The 9,821-nt window shown below is 52.8% G+C and overlaps 1 protein-coding gene across 1 annotated transcript; it reads right to left on the bottom strand.

Moving 5' to 3' along the window:
- On the bottom strand, positions 1 to 2,445 carry RFESD (Rieske Fe-S domain containing). Its single transcript, XM_009820194.2, has 4 exons — positions 2,368 to 2,445; positions 1,325 to 1,505; positions 1,200 to 1,234; positions 1 to 966 (listed from the first exon to the last, which is right to left on the bottom strand). Exons 1-4 carry the CDS (start codon positions 2,443 to 2,445, stop codon positions 673 to 675), a joined length of 588 nt encoding a protein of 195 aa, XP_009818496.2. The 3' UTR covers positions 1 to 672.
- Positions 2,446 to 9,821: the final 7,376 nt, after the last annotated feature.

Genomic DNA, 9,821 nt, shown 5'->3' with positions numbered 1-9,821 from the left:
TATCCAAGAGAATCAGCAAGAACAAGCTATACCCGACAAATGCTTGTGACATGATTTGATGAACTACCAAAAGGAGCTCAGTGCAAAGAAGGAAAATAAATACTTCTATGGAATCATGTTAGTAATACACAAAGAGGCATAAAGAAGGTCACTAAAATATGCTCAAGTTTTGTACTTCTTTTTGTGGCACTTAATAAACATCCAGAGATTGGTCACATATCTAAAACGTTAAAAATTTCCATGTCATTCATACCAAAGGCATTATAAGTATAAACTGTTAGGTATATAAACATAACCTTTACCCCTGGCTATTTACCTTAAACTATGTAACGTGTTTTATAAGCAGTAATATACTACATACCCTTCTAAAAATCAAAACAATTCTAGCAAAATAGGATTTCTAAAATACCAAATGTTATGAAGCACTCTGCTGTAAATAAGTCTTTTTAAAATGGAAGTGCAAAAAAAAAAAATCATTGGCACAAGATCAGTCACATTTCTGACAATGCAGAGCTTCTTATCTTACTCAATTCCCCGTGTTTCAATGCTTTAACATAACCTTAACACTAGAATTTAGTCTGGAGACAATCTTTACGGCCACAGTACATTTTTATTTCATGACCGTGGTTCTTCGCTGGTGCATTCACCAGGATTTTGCTTTCTGGCCACAATTTACTCTGCTGCTTGTGAGTTGCTTTGTTTTTCCATGGCTAAGTCACCACCATTTTTGTACTTATCAGCAAAATAATCAGAGTCAAAGCTTACAGACAAATCTGGAGGACTCACATAAACATTTCCATTGTCTATTGTGACTTTATGAATCCTTTGTTTGACTCCTTTTGATAGCCACTGTGGTGTCGGTGATGGCTCCAAAGGGTTTATTCCTTCGTATAATCCTTCTCCTGTTTCCAAAGTAATTGTATACTTATGCCAAGGGCAAATAATACACGCCTGACCATTGATATCCTGCAAAGAAGAAGAAGAAGAAACAATAGCAAGTCATCGGCTTCTGATGCTTCTCCTGGAAGAATCTCTAGGCTAAAAGACGTGTCTGGTGATTCGGCTGTATAGCTGTATGCTATTTTACATCTATCTCCATTTCTTTCGATGTTACTTTCGGATAAAAGTATTAAAAAAAAATGCATTAGAGATTTCACATGACTCTATGCCCCTACAGTATTTTTATTTTGCTTACATACCTCTATTTCTCCAAGACATAAAGGGCCTCCTTCATCTGAAACATGGTAGAACACAGTATTAATTTATGCAGCAGGTTATATGCTTAATTGTTGCAACACTGAGATCGTATGTGCAAATATCTTACGGTAGCAGCGAGAGTCCATAGCATGAAATTTCCCTTCGTGGTAGAAAACAACAATTTCTCTGCCATTGACTTTGGCTGTTATTCTTCGGGACCTCTTTATGTCATCTTCTTTGCCAATTAATATAAGACTATCTGGCTCCATTTCAACTGTTCCTGTGCTTGAGCTGGACGAATCCACATCCTTAAAACACAAAAAATTCAAAAAGCCACTTTTTGAGACAGCTTCTGTTTGAATTCCTACATGTAGAAAGGGTGTCTCGATCCCGGAGAAAACCCCGACCCATTTAACACGTGAAGTGAAAGGAGAAGAAGTTTTAGCAAAAGCCTATCAACGTGCACACGAAGCAAAGCGCGTGAGTTCGGAGATAATGTTTGGCCAACGTGTTCACTTACAGAACTGGGGCTGGGCAAACCAGCTGTCGCAAACCTGATACCTGAGGCTGAGGCAAGTTAAATTCTAAATCACTATTCATTTACTCCGCACTTTAATCACTGTATCCCCAGGAAAGCTACATGCAAAAAAATGCAAGGATGCTACATGTGAAATACTATACTATTTAGCTATGCGATGGGTAAACGGTTGCATTTACATGTAAATCCAATACTCTTTAAATAATATTACGGCTAGAAATACAAACTGATGTAAAGTGATAAAAACCGGAAAATATCATCTGCAAAAGGGAAAAAAACTTGTTTACTGAGAAGCTGTATTCCACCTGGGCTTTTTAGCAAATGTGCCTGCCTTTCCCTTCCTCCTCTTACATATTTCAAATGCCTAATAGCCTCTCCCTCTCCCAGCAGAGGACTTACACAGTTTTATCCCAAAACCTGCCTTCCTATTAAATTTCCTCACCATTACCTACTGTGTTCCAGTTCCCTCTAGATTCCCAGTACAACCATACTACCCTTGCTCCCGCTGAAAAATCATGCAAAAAAACGTGTTTGTAGGCGCTGAGACTGCAGGGGAACCGCGGGCGGGGGGGATCCCGCTGCAGAGGGGTGCAGTGCCACGAAGAGCAGCGTGGCAGCAAGCCACGCCATACCTTAGGTCCACGCCAGATCGCAACGGAGATGAGAAAGCAGATGAAGAAATGGAGGCTCAGAATAATGAGGTCCAGCATTGCCTCTCTTCGCTGTGCCTATCGCAACTGTCCTGCCTTGTTTGCCTATGTGACGGCACGCGTCGCAGCCCCTCTTTACGTGCAAATGGGAGGCAGTGGGGCTGGCCCCTATGGCACCAGGGGCAGGATGTATGGAGGCTCAGCGTGGCAGCAGCCAGCTCTGCCAGGACTGATAAGGAGCGGGGACACACCGGGGCTGGCCTGATAACAGAAGAAGGGCGCTCAGGGCTCCTCCTGCCGCCTTCCTCCCTGTGAGCCCGTGCCACCACCGCCTCCTCCAAGCGGGACGTGCCAAACCGAAACCCTGCTCGGAGTCATGCGTTACGTTACGTGTTTATTTGAGATCAGCAACCGCGTGTTTCCGAATAAACCGTTACAGCGGGAATACTGGTGTAGATAACAGTGTGGCGTTTTCAACGCCAGTTATCTGATTTGCGGACGATCACCCGTAAGGACCGACTCTCTGCTCTCCAGTTCACAGGAACTTCCACCCAGCCTTACACAGAAAGTGAAACGTCACTGTCGGACTCACAGGGCCATCCAAGAAGGCAGTCACGCTTACTTGCTTTAGAAAATAAGCACAGCGTGTAGCAAACTAACCACAAGAACCAGAGTAGGAAACCCCCAGTTTTTTACTCTCGCCTTTTGGCTGACTCTCCGTATAAACTTCCCAAATTGGCCAGAATCTTAAAATGCAGACACCTGTAGTCAGAAACACTCTTACGAAGACACCTCTGAAAAATTGTATATCTATATACCTACATGTACAGAGATACAGACACACAGACACACATATATCTACATACACCAACATGCACACATACATATATATGTGTGTCCAGAGCAGTACTAAGATAACACTTGGCACCAAACCTCCAGTTCATTTAATGATGACATTTCTACAGTCAGCCTGGATTTTGTATACATAAATTACCCAGGCATCCCCGTCTGTAACCTGGCTCAGGCTGTCAGCACCTTGTGGACCCTATATGGCCCAACCGACGTAGGCAATCAGTAGCCAACGGCGTCATTTTTCAGTGAAGACTTCCACGGTTATCTACAACCAACTGCAGATGAGAATCTGCCTTGGCACATCAGAGGTCCTCCAGAAGAAAGCCCTCGAGGCAACGTATGCTTGTTAATACACTAACGAGTTTGTTAAATGCATGGTGGCAAAAGACATTCCCTTAGAAAAAGAGTGCAGCTAAGGACTCCTCATCATGGCAAGATGTGTAACTAGACCCTCTTACTGCAGGCCTACTGTTGGCCCCTTTCTCATCCATGAAGTGGACATGTACTTGCAAAGTATGAACAGAAAACGAGAGATTTCAACCTAGAGCAGCCCAAGCGGCACTGAAAGCCCCAAAGGAGGCAGCAGTTTCTTGCCTCGAGGAGTTCCCTGAGCTTGGGACAGGACCCAGCATAAGGGAAGGGCAAAGGACCTCCGAGGTGGTTTTCGCCCAACGTGACATTCCCCTCTTCCCCCTCAGCCCCCGGCTTGGTGCCATCTGGACAATGTTTCCTCCACAGCTGGAAACAGGCGAACAAAGACCTGCTTTCTCCTCCCTCTCTTTAAAAAGCGCATCCGCAGGCATTGAGCCCGGACCAGGGGATAGCTGAGCTGGTGAGTGTCACCTGCCTGTCAAAAGCACATTAAAATGGCAATTTGCCTGCCTGCCCTCTCACCGCCTCTCGGGAAATGCGCTCTCCATCACGCTCTACCTCAGGTGAGGTAATAACCAGTTTCGCTTGCTCCTGCTTTTTCCAGGCTGATGATCGCGTTAAAACCACCCATTCAGACAAGACAGGGAGTACGGTGGCCCACATAACACCCCTGCCCCAGGTCCCACCACAGAATCCTGAGCTACCAACCAGCTCCCACAGCGGCACCTACCAAGGGACGTGAGAAGATTTCAATCGAAAAGAAAAAAGGTTATTTCCCCCTACACACGCTTTAAGTTGATTTTCTACTAGATTTTTCCTAATGTCTTCTTAATGAAGAGTTTGGCTGCTTTGACGTTTTCCGAGTCACTGCGCACCACGCTGGACGGCGGCGTCCCCGCAGCCAAGAGCCGTCTGGTGGGAACGACAGTCAAAGGGGTTTGGGAGCAGCGAAAGGATTCGTTTTCCGGCTAGAAATACAGCTGGGTTTCCGAGTCGTGGTCATTCATTGCTGTACCCTGCTCTAACTCCTTCTCCTCCTTCGGGGAAAGGGAAAAGGACCTCTGCCGCGCGGGGCGCGGGCCCGACGTGCCCCGCGGACACGGGTGGGCGGGCGGGGGGCCCTCGGGGACCCCTGCGGAGACCGGGACAAGCGGCGACGCGACCCCCAGCTCCCCCCTCGCCTCCGCCGCTCGTCCGGGCTGCCCTCCGGGGGTGCCCCGCTGGGGTGGTGGGGGCGGGCAGCGGCGGGGCCGCTCGGCGGGGACGGCTCCGCCGGGGCGGGGGGTGCTGCCGGCGTCGGGCGGGAGCAGGTTGCGGCGCCGTCGGGGGAGGATGCCCGCCGGTGTCCGGGGAGAGGACCCCCGAGGGAAGGCGCCCGCCGGTGCCGCGCTGTACGGGGGCTGGGGAACGTCGCGGAAATTTGCCCGCCGGTCCCGGGCGCTGTAAGGGGATGAGGACCGCCGGGAGACCGCGCCCGCCGGTCCCGGGCGGTGTGGGGCGAGCGGACCGCCGGAGGAAGACGCCGCCGGGGTGCGGGGCTGTACGGCGGTCGAGGAACGTCGGGGGAAGACGCCCGCCGGTGCCGGGGGCGGGGGGCGTGCGAGCCGCCCAGCGCGCAGCCCACCCCCGGCGCCGGGCGCGGGCCGGCCCCTATATATCTGCCTCCGGGGAGCGCCGCGCCGCCGCCGGGGGAGCAGGGGGGCCCGAGCGGCGGCTGCCCGGCGGCGGCCGGGGCGGGCGCCATGGAGGAGGACCGCTTCCCCCCCGGCCTCAACCGCTCCGCCCCCGGCGCCCCCCCGCCCCTCCCCGGCCCGCGGGCGGCCGCGGCGGGCGCCGTCCTGCTGCTGGCGCTGGTGGGCAACGGGCTGGTGCTGCGGCGGCTGTGCGGCGGGCGGCCGCGCCGGCGGAGGGACCTGCTGTGGGGCACCTGGCGCTGGCCGACCTGGCGGGCTGCGGGCTGGCGCTGCTGCCGCGGCTGGCGGCCGAGCTGCGCGGCGCCGCCGGGCCCCCGGGCGCCGCCGCCTGCCGCCTGCTGCCGCTGCTGCAGCGCTGCGGGCCGCTGGCCTCGGCCCACGGGCTGGTGCTGCTGGCGCTGGCGCGGCGCCGCCCGGCGCTGCCCGCCCGCGGCCTGGCCGCCCTGGGCTGGCTGCTGGCGCCGCTCCTCGCCCTGCCCCAGGCCTTCGCCTTCCGCCCGGCCCCGCGCCCCGGCGGGCCCCGCTGCCGCAGCGTCTTCGAGGAGCTGCCGCGCTGGCAGGGCCTGGCCTTCGCCGCCTACGGGGCGGCCACCGGCTTCCTGGCGCCCGCCGGCCTCCTCTGCTGGGCCTGCGCCCGCAGCCCGGCCGCCCTCGGGGCCGCCCGACGGCCGCGCCGCCGCGGGGGGCCGCCCCGCGGGCGGGCGCGGGCGCTGCGGCTGCCGCTGGTGCTGGCGGCGCTCTTCGCGCTCTGCCGCCTGCCGCGCTGCGCGCTGGAGCTCGGCCTGGCCTCGGCGCCCGGCGGCGGCGGCGGCGGCGGGCGGCGGGAGGCGCTGGCGGCGCTGGGCGTCGTGGCGGCGGCCAGCAGCGCCCTCAACCCCTACGCCTGCCTGCTGCTCCACCGCCGCCGGCCCGGGGCGCGCCGCCTCCGCCGGGGCCTCTGCGGGAGCGGCAGCGGCAGCGGGGCGGGGACGGCGCCCGCCGCCGCTTGCTGCTGCTGCCCCGGCCTCGACGGCCGCCGGCGGCGCGGGGCCGCGCTCCGCCGCCGCGCCGGCGCCCCGGGCTCCCCCGGCGCCCCGCCGCAGGCGCGGTGTTAGAGCAGCGGCGGGGCCGCGACACGCGCGGGCGGAGGCCGCGGCGGAGACTCGTCACGGAGGAGCCCTCATCCCGCCAAGGGGACGGGAGGGGTCGGGGCTGTGCGTGGGGCGGCGTGGGGGCAGCGCTGCCCGCGCTCTCTTACCTCGGCCTGGGCTGAGCTTGGGGGATATACTCGTCGTTCGGGTTTTTTGTCTTTTCTTTCACTTCTCTGGTGTGCTTTCGTCTCAGACACGCTTACGGAAGAGGGCAAAGTCAGCAGGGGGGCTGTTGCCACGCAAGCTGCCCAAATGTTCCCGTTCAGAGCCTGACTTGTCATCCTTGCAAAGCCTCACGAGTATTTCGGTCGTACGTTGTGGGTCTGGTGATACCTCATTCAGAAATAAAATCGGTCAGTCCAAGAAATTGTTCTTCTTTGTTGTTGTCGTTGCTGCTGTTGTTTAAATCCACTGGAGAGGTATAGATGTGACCATTTAATTTCAGGCGGGATGGTGTAATTCTTGCATTAGTTAACTGATCAGCTGTATGGGCTGAGCGAGGGGCTGTAACAGGCACGCTGCAATGGGATGTATGTGCAAAACGCGGCAAAAGTCTTCTAAAACACGGTTATATTTATTCCTGCCTAGCATGTTTTAAGGCAGAGCCATGAAGGAGTACTGCATTGAGTCTGGCTCCTTCTCATTTAGCTGTGGTTTTATTTGTAAGATTTCCATTACACCCGCTTCACCAGCTGAATATTTTGTCGTGTTGACGCTACCAGTTAAGCCAAACCTACATTTTTTTGCGATACGAGAGCTCTGTTCCTGTAGGACTGGGCACGAATAATGTGCAGTGTTTATAGCTGGCAGCATGTGTGTATCAGTACCCTCCGTATGTTGGTGACAGCTGACATGTATGAAAGCGATGGACAAACCAGAGCAGGTAACAGCACTGTACCTGCAGACAGGAGCCGTGTTAGGTTCCATCATCGGACCTGGGAGGGACCTCACCGATTCCTGACGGAGCGGGAGGTACACCTGCATCCCCGCATCTGTTTGCTGCGGTGGATTCCCAGTCCGACCGACGCACTCGAGCCCGAGACGCTGAACATGAACTGAAATGTGTTCATGCTGTGACTGCGTGAAGCCGTTTCTCCCCTGAAGACGCCGGCTGTAGTTTCTGGGCAGGTACTGTACTACCAGCCTGGGGCACAGCGTGGCCATCCGTGCAGGTTTCAGCGGCTGCACAGCATTTTTAATGGCAATGTCCGTTTTCAGGGGAAGCAGCTGAGTGGAGCTTTCCCGTTCTCGCAGAATCACAGAATCGCTAAGGCTGGAAAAGACCTGTGAGATCACCAAGTCCAACCACCACCCCAACCCCACCATGCCCACTAAACCATGTCCCGCAGTGCCACGTCCACACGTTCCTTGAACACCTCCAGGGATGGTGACTCCACCACCTCCCTGGGCAGCCTCTGCCACTGCTTCACCACTCTCTCAGGAAAGACATTTTTCCTAATATCCAGCCTGAACCTCCCCTGGCGCAACTTGAGGCCGTTTCCTCTCGTTCTATCACCTCGTACCAGAGTTACTCATAAAGGTACCAGATGCTGTCTGACAGGCAGCTGTACCATCTCAATCTCAACAAGCTTCCTCCGAGGAAGTCAGGCGTAAGGTGACTTTTCTTAGAAGGCGGCATTACTCCGAAAACAGTGATCTCGTGATGTTTTAACAGAAGCTCATTACAATAATGCATGTCTACTCATAATCACTGCTGCTGATAAAGGGTTATTATAAAGGTGGGCGAAGCTGAAACTGTGCTGTGTGAATGGCGCTGAACTTTGTTCAGTAAGGAACAAATGGTGCTGAAGCCTAAATCCCCACCCAAGCAGGCAGAAAGGGGCTGTAAAGAGCATCCCGGGGGCATATGGTCTGGCTCCCTGATCTACTGCAGGATCACACATACCTTGGCCATTCCTGACAAATATATTCAACTTATTTTTAATAAATTCCAGTGAAAGTTCAGATAGCTTGACAGGCTGTTTTAATCTTTAACCACTTACAGTTCATTTTTTCTCCAAACAGCTCATGAGAACAGCCCTGCCTGAAAACCAGACATTTTCTTCCGCTCTCAGGGGCAGCGTTTGAGCCTTGCTCATAGTTGACTTGTCAAGGTTTCTCTGGTGGCTGAAACACACCTCGTATGATTCACAACCCCCTTATTTATGTTATTTTCCTCCGATCCTCTCATCTGTTTACGTCCTTGTTGAAAATCAAAGCCGTGAAGCGGACACAATACCCCGAGGGTTCACTAGTGTTAAGAATAATAATATAATTGCCTCTTGTGTCTTACATACAACACTCCTCAAAATCACCCTTGAACGTCACTTGTTTCCTTTGTCACCACATCACGCTGTTGATTCATACTCTGCTTCTGGTTCTCTATAATCTCCAGGCCTGTGTGGCTTTTCTTCCTACAAAACCGCAGCCTAGACAGTTCGTTGTTCACCATTTTCATATTTTTCACTTTCCCTTTTATTTTGACCTTTAACTAACCCGTGATGAATTGTACCTGACTGATTTCAGATCATTTTTCCAGCTCATCAAGACTATTTCAAATTTTAGCCTACCCTCAGAAGTGCTGAGAGCTCTCCCCGGGTACATTTTCTTACGTTTAATAAGAAAAAAGTGCCTACTCCTACATTCAAATTACTTCCTAAAAAAGTACCAAACAGCACTACATCGAATTCTTGCAGACCTTATTTGACCAGCCTTCCCACTTCTTAATTTCTGGTATCTACTACTGAGTTTGATATTTGATATTCACTGGTTGTGAACCTAACTTACAGTAATTTCATCTAGATTCTATTTCCATAGCTTGCTTTAAATAAGATCAGATAGGCTGTTGCCCAAGTGCGTTCAAAGTCTGGATTTCGCCACTGATTTTTCCCTTACTGACTAGGCTAGTTATCCTCACAAAGGCAGCAGATGATTATTTTCATGTGATTTGTTGGCAAATTGGCAGTGCCAGTCTCTTACCTCTCCAGTGACCACTAGGACCTTGTATTTATGAAAATAATTCCCATTTTTGTTCATCAGGACAGCAGCACCTCTCCTGCCTTTGTAAGCACTTGAAGGTAACAGTTCAGAAGCTGATCAGGCCAATGCCCTTGGTAGTCTCGGATAACCATCTCACGAGGCTGTGTTGACCTGGCTACATCCAATAAATACACCTCAGCCTGCTGGCATTCCAGCCTTCCTTCTCCCTTTCACTCCCCAACGTCTCTTCTGTATTAATACTGCGTTAACTCGTTCAGTGTGATGGAAACCCAGGTTTTTTCTCCTGTGTTAGCTGGCCAACCTTGCATGTTGCAAACCTGATTTGATTTGTGTTACGATAATGCAGATGCATTGGCATAACTAAGAGTAACTGGCTATGACCACATTG

The sequence above is a fragment of the Gavia stellata genome, chromosome Z, assembly GCF_030936135.1.
Source record: "Gavia stellata isolate bGavSte3 chromosome Z, bGavSte3.hap2, whole genome shotgun sequence".
Classification (NCBI taxonomy): Eukaryota; Metazoa; Chordata; class Aves; order Gaviiformes; family Gaviidae; genus Gavia; species Gavia stellata.
The sequence above is the reverse complement of the archived record's forward strand: the minus strand, read 5'-3'. Positions and strand labels throughout refer to the sequence as shown.